Here is a 20,998-nt window from a genome sequence, read left to right on the forward strand (position 1 = left end):
CTCTCCACGTCGTACTTACTAGGGTTTGAATTGGTGTAGGTAGTTTCTAGTGGTTTGTTAACGTATTCTGCAGATGAGCAGCGAGCTGACGGGCGGGCACTTTTAATTTACTTTTTAATTCCTATTTCACAAAAACCTGTAGTATTAAACTGCCACAGCTGGAGATCCACAGCTTGATCATCAATGTTTCATCATCAGATAATCTGAGCACAGTAATGAAACCTAAAATGGCCATTTGGCCCAAAAGAGGGTAATTGTTCTCGCTTTTAGTGATGGTAGATTTTTTTTTTTTTCTGATATTGATGCAGAAACTTGTCAAAAACGTTCTGTGGAGTAAATTCACTCTTTTTTATGTTGAAACATTTCAGCTCTTTCATGGCTCTTAGAGAGAGCATATAGAGCTGAACAGTGCTGCTGTGTAATATGGTTAAGAATGAATATAACTGCTGTTATTATCTTCATTCAGATAACACCAACAAACTCACTGCTCAGCTTCTTTCATGTGGGAAATGGTTCGTTCTGCAACTAAATTCTCTATACAATGAGGTGACTTTATAAGGAAATCATACAGGGAGGTTATTGTGCCATCAGGACTGAAATGAAACAGGCTGAAAGGTGACTACAAAACAAAGGAAGGTCATTGTTAATATATGGAGATCTCCTGCACTACAGTACAGGAGTCTATCAGCCATAGAGGAGGAGAAGTCTTTAGGGACTCAAGTCTCCTTTACTCTATTTTTTGCTTTACTTCTCAACCTTGACTCCTTTTATTGGTCAAAAATAAAATACTTTAAAACCTATGGGAACCAATTTGTTTTAAGAAAAGGCATTCTTCTGTCCAAAACTTCATGTGTGTCTGGAAAGTATTTCAAGCAGGAGCCATTTGTTCATTCAATTTCTTCTCATTTTTACTCTTATAACCGACTTTCTACATCTTTTAATGCAAGTCCCAGACAGTGCCCCCACAAATGCGAGCAGTGACAGAAAAAGTCCAGTGATCCAAGTATCTCAGCTCCATCCTTAATTCATTAATTTGCTGTTTGCCCACAGTCGGTCACCCGGAATAATCCATCTGGAAAGTCCACTGAGCTTTGCCACCAAGCAGAATTGGGATTCTGGATGACTGATCACAAAGCTTATATCCACACAGCCCCACGCTGTGTTCATATATCCAACATGTAGTCCAGGTTATACACATTCTCATCATACAAAGCACAGTTTAGCTGCTCTTTAATCTCACTTAAAACCTACTGGAGTGCAATGAAACAGTGTAGTCAATTCAGACTATCATATTTACCCACTGAATTTTATTTTTTATAATATGAGTAAATTGATCTGGAAAAGCTATTTTTATGGCCTAGAATTCATTTTACACCACCTCCCGAGACAAAAAGAAAAAACTGAAATATAGACCAAAAATGAGAAAATATCTTACTACTTGATGGTTACCTGTTTTTGTTTTACATACAGGTCCTTCTCAAAAAATTAGCATATTGTGATAAAGTTCATTATTTTCCATAATGTCATGATGAAAATTTAACATTCATATATTTTAGATTCATTGCACACTAACTGAAATATTTCAGGTCTTTTATTGTCTTAATACGGATGATTTTGGCATACAGCTCATGAAAACCCAAAATTCCTATCTCACAAAATTAGCATATTTCATCCGACCAATAAAAGAAAAGTGTTTTTAATACAAAAAACGTCAACCTTCAAATAATCATGTACAGTTATGCACTCAATACTTGGTCAGGAATCCTTTGGCAGAAATGACTGCTTCAATGCGGCGTGGCATGGAGGCAATCAGCCTGTGGCACTGCTGAGGTCTTATGGAGGCCCAGGATGCTTCGATAGCGGCCTTTAGCTCATCCAGAGTGTTGGGTCTTGAGTCTCTCAACGTTCTCTTCACAATATCCCACAGATTCTCTATGGGGTTCAGGTCAGGAGAGTTGGCAGGCCAATTGAGCACAGTGATACCATGGTCAGTAAACCATTTACCAGTGGTTTTGGCACTGTGAGCAGGTACCAGGTCATGCTGAAAAATTAAATCTTCATCTCCATAAAGCTTTTCAGCAGATGGAAGCATGAAGTGCTCCAAAATCTCCTGATAGCTAGCTGCATTGACCCTGCCCTTGATAAAACACAGTGGACCAACACCAGCAGCTGACACGGCACCCCAGACCATCACTGACTGTGGGTACTTGACACTGGACTTCTGGCATTTTGGCATTTCCTTCTCCCCAGTCTTCCTCCAGACTCTGGTACCTTGATTTCCGAATGACATGCAGAATTTGCTTTCATCCGAAAAAAGTACTTTGGACCACTGAGCAACAGTCCAGTGCTGCTTCTCTGTAGCCCAGGTCAGGCGCTTCTGCCGCTGTTTCTGGTTCAAAAGTGGCTTGACCTGGGGAATGCGGTACCTGTAGCCCATTTCCTGCACACGCCTGTGCACGGTGGCTCTGGATGTTTCTACTCCAGACTCAGTCCACTGCTTCTGCAGGTCCCCCAAGGTCTGGAATCGGCCCTTCTCCACAATCTTCCTCAGGGTCCGGTCACCTCTTCTCGTTGTGCAGCATTTTCTGCCACACTTTTTCCTTCCCACAGATTTCCCACTGAGGTGCCTTGATACAGCACTCTGGGAACAGCCTATTCGTTCAGAAATTTATTTCTGTGTCTTACCCTCTTGCTTGAGGGTGTCAATAGTGGCCTTCTGGACAGCAGTCAGGTCGGCAGTCTTACCCATGATTGGGGTTTTGAGTGATGAACCAGGCTGGGAGTTTTAAAGGCCTCAGGAATCTTTTGCAGGTGTTTAGAGTTAACTCGTTGATTCAGATGATTAGGTTCATAGCTCGTTTAGAGACCCTTTTAATGATATGCTAATTTTGTGAGATAGGAATTTTAGGTTTTCATGAGCTGTATGCCAAAATCATCCGTATTAAGACAATAAAAGACCTGAAATATTTCAGTTAGTGTGCAATGAATCTAAAATATATGAATGTTAAATTTTCATCATGACATTACGGAAAATAATTAACTTTATCACAATATGCTAATTTTTTGAGAAGGACCTGTATTATGTGATGGTTTGCTATATTTTTTGTCTAACTAGAGTTTCTTAATAGTTTCTTAATAGCTCAAAGCTCAAAAATTTGGGATTGCAGTTGTCTTGTAGGAGAAAAAAATATAAGGTAGGTATGAAATAGTTCAGTTCTTTGTATCATCTCCTAGATTTATCTCGTTTTTTAGCTCAGAGAATAGAGCATCTCTCTAAAACATTGTATTGCAGTGATGTTTAAAAGTGATATAAGAGCTTAAAATGTGCCTTAATATCCGAAAATCATGAAATCTGATCCCTCGAAGATGCAAGACTCACAGCAAATTATGGACTACATCAGTATCTTAAAGCTTAAATAATTCTCCCATTTTAAGCATAGAGCTGTCAAATAAGGTGACCCTTTCTGCAGCATTAGACTGAATTACATAAGATGTTTCTAAGTATCAGAAGGTTGTCAAAGAACTTTATAATCAATGTTTTGGTTTTAGATATTGATTTTCACCTTTCCACCTTGATTTAATGCTTCATTTACTTCAACTGTTAAACATACAAGGTAAAAAAGCTTGGTTAAGTTCTATGATATAGACATAGCGTACGATCATAAATCCAATATAAATGCAAGGCGCATGAGATGGTAGGGTACCATCAGTTTCTTGCGAGGCACAAAACCATTTTATTATAGTACACCAGATGTATTTGCATATTTAATTACCTTTATAGCCAGTGGATGCTTATATGTGTAAGGATGGTCTCTTTATTAGGAGCAGCTTTGAGTCCTTTACTTATCAAATGGTGCTCCCTCTAACAGTGATAATTGATGTATTCCTTATAAAAGAGTGGTAATTAAATTAAGGAGATTTTCTGAAGAAACCACAGCATGCTAAAATTAGAACGAAGGAAGGTGGATTATGCACTTGTGGCTGGATAATGTCAACTTTCTAAGAATTTTTACTTTATTTAAATTTTCTTTACATAATTAACATTAGTCTGTGTTTAAAATGTGTCCTATCTTCCCTCTCTTTACCACATCTGCTTCCCCTCTTGTGTTCTATACACAGATCGCCCTCATTCATTTGCCTGGCTCGTAATTAGTTATAAGATCACCCATTGTGTAATTATGTATAGCAGTTTGATATGTAATTAAAAGTGAATCTGTATCTAGTGTAATTTTTGCTGATTAACTATTACCACTGTAAACAGTTGTGCCTAAAAGCCCGTGACCACCCCTCTCGTATCACTGAGCTTCAGTCACAAGCAGGTGCTACATCTGATATGCAACTAAATAGGTTTTCTTTTTTGTTTTCCTTTATATTTTAACCGTGTCCTGTCCAGCAGAGTAGCGCTCAGAATTGTTGTCTGAGTGCCAAGAAAAAGCCCAACAGATTGCTTTCACAACTGGAGCATTACAGTTAACGCTTTAAAGCTCTGCTTGATATTTATAAAAGAAACTTTATTAGAAACTACTTTGGGAGTATTTAAATTGCTACAGACACAGAGACAGAAATGAAAAGGAAGTAAATAAGAAGAACAAAAGAGAGAGAGCTGGGGCAAAAAGGAAAAGAGGTGAGAAGGAGAAAAAGGAGGAGAGAAAGAAGGATGAAGAGGATACAAGATAACACCCTGCTTGCTTTTACACCTGCAGAAACATTCATATTACCAGCTTTTTTACCAAAAAGTGCTAGGTACTTATGAATGCAAGATGTATTTAGTGGTAAATGGGGCTCAATATGGAACATTTATGTATCTGTTAACACCTGAATCTAAACACCTATGGGTCTTAGTGTCAGCACGCTTGTGTATAAAAGGTTTCTCCATAAAAAATATGCTATAGCGAGTGTGAGGAGCCAAAGACCTGTCCCCCTGGACAGATACGGAGGAGATCCGAGCCATAGACATCCAAAGGCCCCCCAGAGCACACGAACCCCAGGAGAACCATCGCCGGGACTACCGCAACCCCCCAGAGAAGAGCGGGGGAGAGTCCCACAGACCCAGCTGGCAGCCATCCACAACTGAGCAGATCCAGCCATTGAACCATCACTCCCCCAGCAGAGGCCCGACAGAGCCCAGGGGTCCAGGCCCCAGCAAGCAGCCACCGGGGGTGAGCGGCAAACACCAAAGCACCCAGCCCTGGACACCGACAACAACAAGTACACCAGCAGGCAGGGACACCAACCACAGGCAGGTAGTGTGGTGGGGAGGAAATATCCCCCACATTTGATGGGGGGCCTAAACTGATCCAGGAGAGAGAGCAGTCCAAGACCCAACCTGACACAAAAAACAGGCACACACAGTCACAATCACACATTCCCACCCTCGTGCGTACACATAAAACTCACACCCATGCACCCAACATAAAGACAAACAACAATGGACGTTGTACACTCACTCACACTCCCCATGCATACTCTATACTCCCAGGTCCAGGTGCCTATACCCAGCCCCCGGACCCAGGAGGTGATCCCCTTCCCTCCGGGGGTGGAGAGAGGCAGACTGCCCCAGCACCGGAACCTGGACTCTGAGCTAGCCTGGGCTGGTGCCTGAACCTGGGCAACCCCAACCCGGATCCCGACCCCAGTCCCCAAAGACCTCCATCCTCATCCAGAGAGGGGGCCATGTACAAAAGAGGGGTCTACACGGTCCAAACTAGTCCGCCAACCAGAGTGGCCACAGGATGAAACAGTTCCAACCCCCAATGAATTCTGATCCTAACCCCATGAGCCCATCACACCAAATGAACCCCAACCGGAATTTCACCACAGAGCCACCCCCAACCAGGACACAGATATCAAACACATGCCCCCCAAACCCAAACTCCCTGAATCCCCTTCCCACAGCACATGCACACCCCCTTACGGTGAGCTCCATCCCTGAAAAGCCGACAAAGCCACACAGTGCAAGCTCCACACACAGCCTCGCTCCTAGCACCCCCACTGCATCCTGCCCCCACCTCACAGTGCACCGCGATGGCAAAGCAAGGGCCTCGCGCAAAGCTACCCCAGCCCCCGATAACCGGGGCAATAGGGCAGACACTTCCGAGCACCGCACCCACAACGGAACCCCCGACCCCACACCAAGATGGGACAAACTCATCCGGCAAGAGGTCCGCAGCCAGCGGCAAGCACTCGGGGCTGGCATCCGTGACCACGCCCCCAGCCACCACACAAACACACCACATCACCGCCACTACAACGATAGCCCAGGGAGAAACATTATCCAGCCCAGCTCTACCATTGCCGCTCAGCCGATCTAATTGCCGATAACCCCACATCCAAGAAGAGGACACAATCCCCCCACAACAGCTAGCAGAGCAGCACATCGCCAAGCCCGCCCAACATCCGGCCATCGCCAGCAGCCCCAGCCCATCAGTTCATGAGAGGGAAGCGTGCACCAGCCGGGTAACCGGGCCTGGCAGGCTAACCGCTCCGGGCCAAGCATAACCCGTCAGCCGCCCCAGTGCAGGCACAAGAGCTGCTCCAACACCCCACCCACCCAACCGCCAACCGCAGCCCGGCGCCCGGCCAGGGCTAGAGCCACAGAAGGACACATTGGAGCAAGGCCACCACAGCACGCCAAGGACTAACTAAATAGGTTTTTAAACAAAACCTAACAAAAATCTTCTCCAGTCATGGTGAATTACATAAGAAGAAAGAATTAAAACAAGAGCTTCACTGTAACAATAGCTTTACAATAGTTTGACTAAAAACTTCAAACTTGTCTGTCTTTTGATGAAGTCCTTTGGTATGAAATAGCTTGTTTTTCTTTAATGCAGAAAGTCAAATTTTTCTTCCTCGGTTGTTGAAGTTGTCCCATTTGGCAATAAAAAGGCTTGATCAGATAATGGCTTCTCGGGACTTTAACATCAATAAGCTGGTCTTTTGCGCTCACACTTTCAAAGTTAAGAAGTTACCTGTGTGTTGCAGGTCCACAATGTGGCCTTAGGATGAAACACGATTACTTTTCATGGTTATAATGAATAAGGATATCACCATACAGTGAGCGCTGCCTCCAGATAATATCACAATAATATGTTTTCCTGATATCATGCCTATCGTGTAGCCTTAATCATACAACCTAATTATGTTGTATAAATGCATGGCTTCCTCTTTTCTTTAGCCATCTTATTTCTCTTTATTTGTCTTGATACAATAAAATGTTTGAACCCTTTTCAACCCTACAATTGCTGCCTCTTTTGAAAAAACATATCAAAGCTTTTTAAAACAATAAAACTGCTGCATGTTCTGGCATTCCCCAGAGAAGACACTTAAGCAGCAGGTCTGACATCCACCCCTATGGATGATTAGTATCATTAGAGCATCAGCTGCTCCCTCTCACCGAGACGCATAAATACACTCTACGAGGGCTCTTCACATACATAACACTTGGACAGATTAAATGGTGCCATGTTCTTGTTAAAGTAGTGATGCATTAATAATTAAAAGTAGGTGAGATGAATAAAACAAGATACCTGTAGAAACTTGAACTGTTGTTATAAAGATGTAACAATTGTGTTTGGAAAATGGCACATTTGTGTTTTCATGCATGTCTCAATTTGTGTCTGTTTTTATATTTTTCAGCTCCTTTGACCGACAAACCACCAAAGATCCTGTTTCCAGCAGAAAATAAGATTACCAACATGGAGATGCAGCTAGGTAAGACTATTTTATTTTATTTCTTTATCCAGCTGCCATCAGTCATATCTGAGTTGTTTCCAAATGACAGGAAATGGATGACTTTACAAATCGTCTTCACCACACCTCCGGGCAATGCATACAAATCAGTGCTGGCACTTTTATATGCTGGGGAGATATTGAAAGGAAAAAATGGAAAGTGGTTTCCATATATGCTAATTGTGGGTGCTACTGTCCCTAAGGCTGTTTTGTCAACAATGAAAAGCCCATATGGTACCTGGGTTCCATACTCTGGCTCGCCACATTGAGAGCCAGCCACTTTCTGTCCCCGTTGTTTGTCTTTTTTGACGTGGGGTCACAACAGGACTACCATGTGGGCATACATGCAAGACAGAGTATATGCAAGTGGTTTGTTTGTTTGTTTGATTTTTTTTTTCTTGTGACAGCATATTGCTTGATTTCTGGGCACAGTCCGCTGTCCACATGGCGCTTGCCACGCTGTGAATGGCTAATGTGTCTGTCACGGTGAAGCCAATCAGACAAGACTGAGAGGTCTGGAGAATCAGAGAAGGATTGGAAGAGTTTGTGGCAGAAAAGGGAGGTATGAAGACAAAGCCCAAAGAAGGTCCAATATTTCACTGAGAGCCTGCCTTTTGTCTTCAATCTGATGCTACTGGAATGCAGGTAGTTCATTTGAAATGCCTCCACGGTTGGTTGATCAAGGGTGAAAAATTGCTGCTGTTGATAAACTGACAGGCACAGCCTCACGTCAGCTGACTCACACCCATGCATGCACAGGTTGCACAATGTGGGCCCTTAAGCTATTTGTGTCATTTGTCTCTATCTTTTTTTCACTGAGAGATTCAGGAATGGTTTGGCTTTTCCTTTGAAAGGTCTCACAATTGTTTAAATCCTCATTGTAGGTTATTTTTTGTTTGTTTCATGACTTTGTGTTTCTGTTTGTTTGTGTTATTCTGTTCTACTGTGCATATGTGTGCAGTAAATGGCTGCTGGCTTTTAAAAAACTGGGGTATTTCTGGAAAAATACTTTTAATGAGAAAACAGCCCAAATTGGAGCAGCAGAGGTCAAAGAGAACTCACATGTAGAAACTGTTTTGGTTGCAGCAAGTCATAATTTCCAGTACTGAGAATAATTATAAGTGGAGGTTAAGCTGATATCTAAAAATACAAATAAATGCTTAAAAAATTAAATTTAAAGTGTTTTATAAAGGTTAGTTATGATCAAAACTCATCCGATCACCCATCCCAATTCTAAGCTTGTCAAGTTTTACCAAGTGTTTTATTGTTTGTTTGGGCTGTGGTTCATTGACAGATATTATTAGGGCAAACCAGAAGATGCAAAACTCCAATGCAGTCCTGACTTTTTAGACCCATCTCACAGCTGTGATGAGTTCCTTTAACAATGTGTTTAGGAAAAGAAGTTGACAGAATGCATGAAAAATAGAATAATGTAAGGTCTCTGAGTTTAGCAAAATTATTCAAAAGTAAACCTTTTGCAAAATTTTTACGTTTTTGAAAAGGAATTAGAAGGGAAGGTCAAAACAGTTTGACCTCAAAAGCCCTTGAACTAAATTCAGCTAAGCGTTTAGAAGTAGACCACTGCTCTGTTGTGAAACAAATCCCTGGTAAATGCAACCTTCTCACAAGAGGTAGTCAAATAAATCTAACTGAGGTGGTTTAACTTCTTTGTTATGAGAAATCTAAGAAAAATTATCTTAACTAAAAAAATCTTCAGAAAGTTTCAGAATTCTTTCTGGAAAAAAAAAAAAATAGGTTCAAAGCAGAAGAAAGGTCAACGCTGTGCAAACCCAAAATATTCAATGTGTGAATCAAGAATAAATGCAAAAAGGAAAACCCAGAGGGCAGAGCATAATCTGATGCACATGTTTTATTCTGCCCCAAGAAAAAAAAAAAAAAAAGTTTCCCCAGTGAAACAAAGCTTTTAGACTAATATAGGCTTATTTTATCTGCATAAAATCTCCACCCAGTAGCTTGGTCAACACAGTTTCTCATAACTTAAAGACTTCTTGGGTCAGTGAACCAATGATGCTACTTTTCTCCTCTCATCGCAAAGGGGAGCTAAGCAGAGACTTTCCCAAAATGTGCATAACAAATGTACAACAGCTGCACCTTTTAGTATCATACAAAGGTGTTTTTGGCATGAGACGACCTGCATAATGACCGCTCATCAAGAGTTAAAAACTGCTTTTGACCAATACGTGTTGCTGTGGAAGTACATTACACTTACAAAATACATTTTATGTGAAGCTCAATCACTTCATCACAGCATAATGCTAATCAGTAGCAGTGAATGGGATTTTCCATAGATATTAGCATTAACCTACTGGTCTTGCTATTAACTTTTTGTGGCATTTCTTTAAACATTCTAGCTATGCTGTGATAGTTAAATAACTATAAACTCCAACATGTGATTGTGCATACATGCATGTTTCACAGTGTTTTCATAAGGGAGTAAGCAAGCTTTTAGTTTTCAGTGAAATACTGTTTATATATAAGCCAAGAACATTCACTGATTGCGGAATATTAAAGTTATTTGTTTGTGACCTTATGATTTTGTGATTACATTTCTTTATTTTGTTAAGAAACTGTGCTTCTGACGGTTATATATTTAGCCAGTTCATATTTACCCAAGATCATTCCTAATAGTGACAATAATTAGTATTCTTAATCATTAATTACACCTATCCCACCTTCAGCCAAATCAGCATGTGAAGTAGCATTTTTTATCAAGTGTTCTGAACTTATGATATTAAGGTAGGACTTTTTAAATCACTGAAAAAAATACTTTTGGTAGAAAAATCTCAAAATTCCTTTAAAAAGAAAAGCTCTCAAACACTTAGACACTAGGCCTACTCAATCATGCTGTGGGTGTTTTTAACAGGGGAACATTTCACTGTTAGAAGGAAGACTGGATTAAATTAAGCAGCAGCAAACTCTGAAAGCAAACATCCCCAGCTGTAGAAATAAAACTGGTTGGTTTCTACAACCGAATAAGGATCCTAAGCACATGTGAAAATCAGGAGTGAGGTGACCGTGACTGAACCCTACATATCAGTTAAAATTCATGACAGGAGCTGAAAGGAGTGACTGCAAGACAGAATCTCAGAGCTTTAAGGCTGTAAAAAAACATAGCAAGCAAGACAAGACCAAAAAGAGGAATCCAAAACAGATGATGCTTGACAAAGAGGATTTTACTTACCTAACCTAACAACCTACAGCTAAAAAGGGAATTACAAGTGCATCCCTCATGGGTATTGTCATAATAATTTTTATTGTTCTTGTGTTGGTTCTTGTGTTGGTTCTTAACAACTCTTTTCCAGAGATGAGTAAGCACTGAGTGAGCAGCTGCAATGGATTTTAAAACATTAAGGGGAGAAAACGTTTAGTTGTGGATTTTCTATAATTCACACAGGGTTCGACATACACACACAGGCTTAGATATATACATGCATTCACCTAAATATTTTTGAAAAGTTGCACTGAAGGTTTTAGAATAGCTTATAAACTAGTCATCAATTAGTTTGACTGTGCTCAATTGACGGGTAATATGAACAACTGGTAAGTCCCAGTGAACATCTGAGAAAGAGGTATCATAGATTTACACACTAGAAACCCTTTGAGAGTCATTTCATACCAAGTGCAGCTGCCAGGATCATTAGTTCAAATAATTACATGTAAGTAAAAGTTATTCAGATATGTAACCACTTTGAGAAGTTCTGGCAGAAGACCCAAACTGTCACCCTCAGATAAAAGGAAACCAGCTCGGCCATTTGAGAACACTACTCAAGGCTGAAATCTACCATGAACAGGAGACTGCTTGAAACTATCCATGGTGAAGGGAATTTTTTTTTATTAACCTGGACTTAGAGGGTACTTCCCAAGAACAAAACCCCTGGTCCAATACCCACACCTTTTACCCAAAAAAACAAATGAAATTGCCTTCTGAGGAAAAACCTTATGGTGAGATGACACAAAAATTGATTGAGCAATTTGGCCACAATGACAAGAAACATAATTGGACGGGTAAAGGTGAGGCCCGGTATAACAGGACAATGAGCCCAAAAAGATATCTAAACTGGTCATAGTGTCATAATGTTAACTGCTGACCTGACCCACATGCAGAGAACAACCAGAGACAGATGAGATTAGTGAATGTTTATTTAAACAAATGATCCTCGGAACGGGAAACAAGACTGGAACCGTCTGGCTGCGGGGGAAGAGCAGAGTTACAAACTGGACCTCAGAAAACGCACCAGAACTGATTGTGCAGCTTACAGGTAAGCGCAGGGAAACCCGCCGGGGGGAATGGTCATAGATCCAGTGGTGTAAGAGAGGATGGCTCGCCTTGACCGCCGTGTTCGTTGAGACGGGGCCGACAGAAGGTGCTGGTAGGGCGGACAGGATTTGCTTTGCTGGTGGCTCACAGAAGAGTCAGCCTGAAGGTTCAATTTGGGACTCTGTTCAGACCGATTCTTTAAATCTCTGGTCAACTCCGTCGGATCCAGAGGTAAGGCACCTGGAAGTGTCAGGACAGGCAAAATCAGTGCAAGTTTACAGAAAATTTCAGAAATAACTTTCAAACTATGAGAGTAGATTTCAGGGGAGACCAGTAGCTGTACCGCAAGGGCAAAACGCAAACAAGGAAAATAATATTTTCTTTTTTCTTCAGTTTTGAAATCAGGTTTATTTATCATGGACACTCATTGAGCCTGTGGACACACTGGACTTATTGCACTTAAAGAACAACATAAAAGTAAGACTATGAAATCTGTTTTAATCTTTTTGCAACTTCTGTTGTTTCCGTTTTTATTTTTCTGAGTTCCATGTTTTAAAATCTAGACAAATTGTCTCACCTATATACCTAATCTTGAGGTGTAGATATTTTATTTTCACCATTAAAAAGTGAAATATTTCATATTTAATAAATGGCAAAAACAACATTGAAACCTATTTCTCAGATATTTGTTGTGTTGTGCTATTACATGAAAAGCCCATAAAGGGGAGCTCTGACGGTGTATGTTGGAAGATGCTGTATGTTGGAGAGGAAAAGAAGAACGAGGGAGAAGTAAATGGTAATTGAAGCTGATCCACATCTGATGCCTGCCTTTTTTTATCTTTGAACCCAGCACACCTCAACATTGGCGACGAGGATGTCTATTTCTGTGCCTTTACCTGCTCCATTCATGCCATGCCCGGGGGAACCAGCGATACCATTTACAACATGGCTAAAAATGTTCGAAAACTACATGTTGGTTATAGCTGCGTCGGGGGATGGCTGACCTGACGCTAGAAAGCGCGTGGTTCTACTTCATGCCCTGGGAACGGAGGGCCAAAGGCTTTTCTACACCCTGCCAAATACCGGAGATACGTTTGCTGCTGCTATTTCTGCCTTAAAAGAACATTTTGTGCCAAAGGTGAACATCATTGCTGAACGTCACATGTTTCAACAAAGAGCGCAGAGACCGGATGAAATGGTAAATAAATTCTTGGCTTCTTTACGGGAGTTGGCCGCTACATGTGATTTTGGCAACATGGAGGAACAATTGCTACGTGATCAGCTGATCGAGCGTGTTGCTAACACTCGCATAAGAGACAGGATATTACTTGAACTGGACCTAACATTTGCTAAAGCTACTACATTAGCGTTGCAAATTGAAAGTGGATTAAGACATGCTAACGTTCTGTCTGATGCTTCTGCCAATCAAAGCAAAGCCGCAGCTGGGACATGAAGAAGCCGCCACCGGATTCTGTTCCTGCCACAATTCAAGTTGCAAGAGACCGCCATTCCTGCTTTCGCTGTGGATCTTCCAACCACCTTGCTAACAACCCTACATGCCCTGCTGCTAAAATGACTTGCAATAAGTGTGGTAAATTTGGACATTTTTCACGAGTATGTCATTCAACTCAAAAGCCATTACGTGAAGTGGTTATTAATGAGCCCACAGTTCTTTACATGAACAATACTGTACAAGAAAGGATCCTCTGCACAGTTCAAGTGACTGTTAATGGACAATGCAAAGATGTTGAGCTGATTGTGGATACAAGCTCATCCGTGTCCATTATACCAGAGAACATTTACCACACCTACTTTTCAGAATGTGCGCTAACTGAACCTACATTCGCTCTTGTACCTATGCGAAAGAGAAAATTGCTGTAAAAGGGTGCTTAAAAGCTACAATTTCTCATGATAATCATTCAACTACAACTACTCTAGTTGTGGTTGAGTCAGGTGCTGCTCTCCTTGGCTTAGTTTTGTTTCAAGCAATACAAATGAAACTTGAAGGACGAAAAATCGTTACTACTATTACTCCTCCTACTCTTACGGTTCAACCAGCTGTACCAAAGAGTGTACCTGAAAGTGCCCCAGAAATGTCAGTTCAGGAAGTAGGCTATGCTAAAAACTTCATTCATAAAGTACATATATTGCCAAATGCTGTTCCAGTTCAACAAAAGCTCAGGAGAATTCCATTTTAAGTAAGACAAGCTGTTTCAGAGGAGCTCAAAGATCTCCAGGGTAAGGGCATTATTGAAAGGATTGATGCTTCTCCTTGGGTTTCTCCCATAGTCGTGACACAAAGAAGAGATGGTGGAAAACCACACGTGTGTTGATTTAAGGGAGCCAAATAAAGTCATTGCTGCTGATTGCCATCCATTACCACACATGGACGAATTATTATCGAATCTACGTGGGGCTACTGTTTTTTCCACAATTGATTTAGCCTCTGCCTACCACCAACTGCCTTTGCATCCCGAAAGTTGTGATATTACTCCATTTATTACTCATGATGGACTTTTTCGTTTCTGCAGAGTTCCATTTGGCTTAACTTCTGCCCCATCTCCCTTTCAAAAAATGATGTCAATAATCCTTGCAGATTTGCCAGGCGTACAAGCATACCTGGATGACATTATCTGCTATGGCGCTACACAAAGAGAACATTATGAAAACTTGCGGAGAGTTCTCCAAGTCCTGACTGATGCTGGACTCAAACTAAACATGCATAAATGCAAGTTCAATCAATCTTCACTCAACTACCTGGGTCACACCATTTCAAAGGAAGGTCTTCAACCAGACCAGGACAGGATCACTGCTGTGATTCATGCTCCAGCTCCACATGATACGTTTTCTCTGAGATCTTTCCTTGGTCTTGCATTGTGGTACAGTAAGTTCATTCCAGACTTTGCGACTGTCATTGAACCACTTCGTGCAGGGCTCAGAGACTTCACAGATTTAAACTTCAAGTGGACAACAGAAGCACAATCTACTGTAGCTTTACCTTGCTTAAAGAACTGATAGTCAATAGTTCTGCCTTAGCTCTGTATGACCCTGAGTTACCAATCTGTCACTACTGATGCCTCAGATTATGGACTGGGTGCGGTTTTAACTCAGTTTTATTCAGATCAAAATGAGAGAGTTGTCGCTTTTGCGTCTAGAACAATCTCTTCTGCTGAGCGCAAGTACTCCATGGTTGAACGTGAAGCTCTTGCCTGCGTTTGGGCTGTGGAAAGGTGGAGAACCTACCTCTGGGGTCGTCACTTTGTCCTTTGTACAGATCATCAGGCACTTATGACCTTACTTGCTTCTAAAGGTTCTGGCCGTGCTGGACTGAGGATTGCCAGATGGTCTGCTCGACTGCTCTGCTTCACTTATGATGTCACTTACCGTCCAGGACACCAAAACGTCACTGCTGACTGCCTGTCCAGACTGCCACTAGCTGCTGCAAATGAGGCGACAGAGGAACCTGACATGATTGCAGGTGTTTTCAGAGAATTACTATGTCCCATTTCTCTTCCAGAGTTCACGTCTGCCAGTGAAACCTGCCCAGAACTGTCACTACTGCGCAACCATATTCAATAAGGTTGGCCCAAATGCAAACAAGGTCTGCCTGAGAACTTTGCTCCATACTTTCAGGTACGACATGAGATGTCAGTTCATGGTTCACTGATATGGAGAGGGACAAATCGACTAATTGTTCCTGTTTCATTACGTGCCAGAGTGGTTGACCTGGTACATGAGGGACATCAAGGCATAGTCCGTACCAAGCAGAGACAGCGTGAACTGTTCTGGTGGCCACAATTGGACAAACTTGTACATTCTGTCATTGCTTCCTGTGTTAACTGCCAGTTCAGTGATGAGGTAGCCATAACTGCTCCTGCTCCACTTACACCAGTTGAGTTGCCCAGCAAACCATGGGAAGAAATTGCGATAGACATTACGGGTCCATTTGACAATGCTGCATGGGACTGCCGTTATGCTATTGTTCTTACAGATTACTACAGCAAATAGCCTGAGGTTGCATTCACCTCTACTGTCAATACAAATGTTATCATTCGCCTTTTAGCCACTGTGTTCAGTAGGGAAGGTAATCCGATGTACCTTGTCTCAGATAATTGTTGTCAGTTTACTTTTCATGCATTTCACAATTTTCTGAGGGAGAGAGAAATGCAGCACTTAAAGTCCAGTGTATACGACCCTAAAGCAAATGGTGCTGTAGAGAGATTTAACAGAGTATTTAAGGACTGTATACAGACCTCTGAAAGAAGTCACAATTCATGGAAAGAAGCTGTAACAAAATTCCTACACAACTATCGAGCTACTCCTCGTGCAACAACTGGAGTAACCCCATTTGAGCTACTGAGAAATAGGAAAATTCGCACCAAGTTGAACATACTTCCAGTAGCACTAAAAAGCAAAACACATGCTGAAATCAAAAAGAGGATGAAACAAAAGCAAAATAAAATGATGCCATATACAGACAAGAAAATGAGAGCTAAAACACCAACAGTCAAAGTGGGTGACATTGTCCGTGGTCACAGACCTGAGCACATTCCCAAAGGATCTTCAAGATTTACGGAACCACGGACTGTCATGAAGAAAGTTGGACAAAACACATAAGTACTAAATGATGGACGTAAGTGGAATGCTTCAAAACTTGCACACTTCCCAAATCAAGCCTTAACAGATTCATACCAAAACAATGACACTGTATTTGATACCTTTGTACTTCCTGGAAACATTAATGAATCGACTGCTGCACTTAGAAATGCATCAAGATGGTTAACAGGTTTTGTAAGATAAAGTGAAAACCACTGATACTAAGACTGGCATAAGTGTTCTTTAAGACCAGTAAAGAGGTACTACTGTTCTGCTAATGTACAATACAGTAAAACAAATAGTTCACATTATGATGATTATGGTTGCCAGTGAAATGTGATTCATTTAATGGACTATTCCGACCTTAGTTAATACGGTCCGTGTACTTTTCATATTACTGTTGGTTCATTGAAATACAAACTTAGTTTTCTGCAGTGAGTTTTGCAGTGTAAATGCAACATGTAAGAAATTACTTCAGGGAAAAGGAAAATGTTGTGTTGTGCTATTACATGAAAAGCCCATAAGGGGGAGCTCTGACGGTGTATGTTGGAAGATGCTGTATGTTGGAGAGGAAAAGAAGAACGAGGGAGAAGTAAAAGTTTAATTGAAGCTGATCCACGTCTGATGCCTGCTTATTTTCATATTTGAACCCAGCACACCTCAACAATATTGGACCTGAGCAACTGTTTTCACTGCCTGATTGTTTAATGATCTCACTCACAAAGTAGAAAGGTTTCACCTATGTATATGCTGTGAAAGAGATTGGCACACGCATTATCAACAGAAAAAATGATGAGCACGCAGGGACATCAGGGACAGTAGTGTGTGATTTTACGCAATGTTATGTCCCACAGACTCTCAACATAGGGTCCAAGGCAACAAGACACAGAGGTAAATATTTTACAGTAGACTTCAGTTTGTGTCCAGATATGCTCTCTTCCTCTAAACAGGTATTTCTCATTTATTTAGCTGATATTTATTTATTCTCCTCTTTCTTAATATTTGTTGAGCCATGCCCTGAGCAGCCTAATAGAGCAAGGTGGCAGATTTATAGAGCCAGAACGTGCATAGAAAGAAGCTGGTCCCTTATGGTTAGTGAAAAGTAGAGAGAGAGAAAGAAATGGGATCTAGCGTAGGCTGACCGATTGGGCAATAAAATCAGAGCCGTAAGCAGAGATAAATTTGCAACTGTGCCGGGAAACACAGACCCACTTTATCTCTTTTTCTCTTGCAAACAGTGCAGGTCTCAGACAGCCTCCATCTTAGCTTTACACAATGCACACACATGCACATGCACACACAGGCAGATGTAAATTAAACCCTTATATTACATAAGTTCTCACAGAAGACTCTCAGCAGGGGTATGCTAGATAAAAGCCCAAAAACAATGGTGCAAAGATTTGACATAAAAACAGGAGTGGAGTAGACAAGAAAAAGCTGCTGCACAAGGAGGGTGATGTTTGAGAGAATTGTTAAAGAGCTTTTTAAAAAGCAAGAAACAGCCGTATTTGTCGATGTTTGCCTTTCTTAAATGAGGGACTCTGTCAGATTTTCCTTTCCCTTTCTATTCTGAGGCCTTGTCCTGCCAAAGTCCCTCAGCAAAAGATTTTCTTTGTTTTGCATATCAAGCCTCAATGCCACCAACGAAGTATTTTGTGTGGGCTCTGTGTCAGAGTTGCAGGAGTCATCAGCTATGCGCTTTTGTGACAAATTGTTTTTTGGGTGACTTGACATGTTTCAGTGTAGTTTGTGCAAAACAAAAAAAAAACAAGCTTGCCCTTGTGTAGGTTGGCTGGATTTTCTCCAAAAAACATCTATTTATTCGTGTTCTAGAGTTTCTGCTCTGCCCCAGTGGTGAGCTGCTGAAACCACCTCTAAGTCCTCAAGCATACGTGGAAGATTTGATAGAATCCAACAAAAAATTTACGCTAACACTAAGTGGAATATTACAGACACTCCAGCACCAAATTCAAAACAGAATCACACACAAATCGAGTCACTGGCTTGGTGTTGATTCCCTCAGGATGATTTGTCATGGATGCACCAGTGCAGTAAGCGTGCTTGAGGGATTCGGCTCATGCTTACACAGCACTTCACTCTGAGCATCTCTCTAGCTCTTCCTCTTAATCACCCGAACAGATATTTGCACAGCCCTGTACTACTCAAGGTGGATGGGTCACACTCACACTTTGCAGCACATTGCTCTCTGGCCATGGGATAATTGTAACTGATAGTGGATTTTACTGTCCCCCAAAGCCACCTGATGGGTGCACTCTTCTAAAAAAATAATTAAAATCCATTTCAGCAAGCGGGACCAGACAGAGTGGTTGACACGAGGAGGGACAATTTTTTCTCTTTTTTTTTTGCTTCTAACCAGAATTGTATAAACATTTTCACATTTACATGTGTACATATAAAAAGGTGTGCACACAGTCAGTGGTGCCTGTAGGAGACTCACACCTGCTTAGAAAGTATTTTAGCATTATTTCATTCAAGATCAGATAATGTGGCTGTCTATCATTATTTCTAACAAAGGTCAGGTTCAGTTAGAAAGGATTGAATGCACTATACACAAGAACTTAATTAGTTGGTTGTAAGGCAAAGGTTGAAATCAGCAAACTGTTAGCTTCTTAACTAATCTTTTATATAATGTTTTAGGCCATTATAACTTTCAGCTTCACCTTTTTCATAGAATGACAGGAATGCTATGCAGTAAAACAGAGATTATGCTCTTGACTATAAGAACAAATATTTTTTACTGTTTCGGGCATGCATCAATGTGACTCATCTGTGTATAAAGCATGTCAGTGACTCTTTAAGCTATTTGTTGTTTATTTTACTTATATGTACTGACCAATGCGAAAGTTGCTCAAACTATTTAAACCTTTCAGCATTTAGTCCGTTACAACAATAAACCTCAATGTATTTTATTGGGATATTATGTGATAGACTAATACAGTTATGCAAAGTATAATTGTGGCTGACAGAAAAGAAAACATGATTTTTGGAAATGATTTGATCTAAAATATTTAATTGGTCTGGTTGTGTATTTAGGCTTGTTGCCCTGCTGGAAGGTGAACCTTCACTTTGCCTACAATTTTTCTGCCTCATAAAGTTTTTCTTGAAAGAAAATACCAACAGCATTATGCTACCACCACCATGCTTTACTACAGGGATTGTGCATTCAATGTGATGCGCAGGCTTATTTTTCCAAAGCAGATAGCAATTTAAATGTGGACCAGAAACTTACCTTTTGGTGTCATCTGATCAGGCTTTCTTCTATAAAAGACAGATTTTATGGAGTGCATGACTAGGAGTTATCCTTACAGCTCCCACCTGAGCTGCAAATCTCTGCAGCTTCTCCAGCTGGTTTGAGCAATCCCTTTAGACATAGGGAAGTAGGAGGGAGGGGTTAGCTCATCGAACAACGAAAGCCTTTTGGCTGCTTCTCTCATCAATGCACCCCTTGCTTGGCCGGTCAGTAATGTCTTGCCAGGTTTGTGGTTGTGTTATGTGATTTCTGTTTTTATATAATGAAAATAACTTCATCAGATGCTTAGAGTTCAAAATCATGTTTTGTAATGTAAGCCTGATGTGGCAGTGTTACACTTTATTTAAAGGTGCCAGAATAAAATGGTCTGAATATATAAATCTGCACCACACTTTTAAGATTATTTGTAAAAGCTGTCCTATAGTTTCTTTTCACTCAACAGTTATCCACTAGTTTGTATTGATCTATCACATAGAATATATTCAAGTGTGTGGTTGTAACGTGACCAGTTCAAATGGTGTGAATACTTTTGCAAGGTGCTGGATTTTTATTACTAAATGCTTCTCTTTATTGAAGCTAGCTATTTTGATTTCACCATTGCACAAACTGCTAGATCTTAGGCTGGCACAAATATCTGTAATATAGATAATTGTCTCAGCTTGCCTGACAGACACTTCTCTCTGGGCTCATTTATTCTCCTTCTGTCCTGCTCAAGCAGACAATTGGACATTCTAAGGATCTGTAATGGTTTATATTACACCATCCACTTGGTGGATTGCCTTCCAGTAGATCTGCATTAGCATAAAGAGGTATTATGCACACTGTTAAATTTATGTTGATCTTTGTGATAAGCATTACACATTTTCAATCTATTGATCGGGTCAACATTTTAAGCCCAAAAACAAGTGAGTCCACAGTGTTGGCTATTAGGGTAAAATACAGGCCCATTTATTAGTGCAGTGCATTGTTAGAGCAATAAAAAAGGAACGATGTTTGGGTGAAAGCTCTAGGTAGACTCTGAAGACCGCAGAAAGGAGGTTTAGAAGATTCAAAAATGTTGGAAAAACTATTTAAGCGCACAGTGTTGAAACTAATTACACTTTTAAAGGTTTTTTACAGTCCAC

The 20,998-nt window shown here is 40.9% G+C and overlaps 1 protein-coding gene across 2 annotated transcripts in view; it reads left to right on the forward strand.

The window, feature by feature from the left end:
* il1rapl1a (interleukin 1 receptor accessory protein-like 1a) overlaps positions 1 to 20,998 on the forward strand; it is a 288,177-nt gene that overhangs the window by 194,412 nt on the left and 72,767 nt on the right. For both annotated transcript variants that reach the window (XM_047371180.1, XM_047371181.1), the window contains exon 6: positions 7,636 to 7,710. In XM_047371180.1, coding sequence (XP_047227136.1) covers positions 7,636 to 7,710 — 75 coding nt within the window. The remainder of the gene's footprint in view (positions 1 to 7,635; positions 7,711 to 20,998) is intronic.

Source organism: Girardinichthys multiradiatus, chromosome 7, assembly GCF_021462225.1.
Source record: "Girardinichthys multiradiatus isolate DD_20200921_A chromosome 7, DD_fGirMul_XY1, whole genome shotgun sequence".
NCBI classification, from domain to species: Eukaryota; Metazoa; Chordata; class Actinopteri; order Cyprinodontiformes; family Goodeidae; genus Girardinichthys; species Girardinichthys multiradiatus.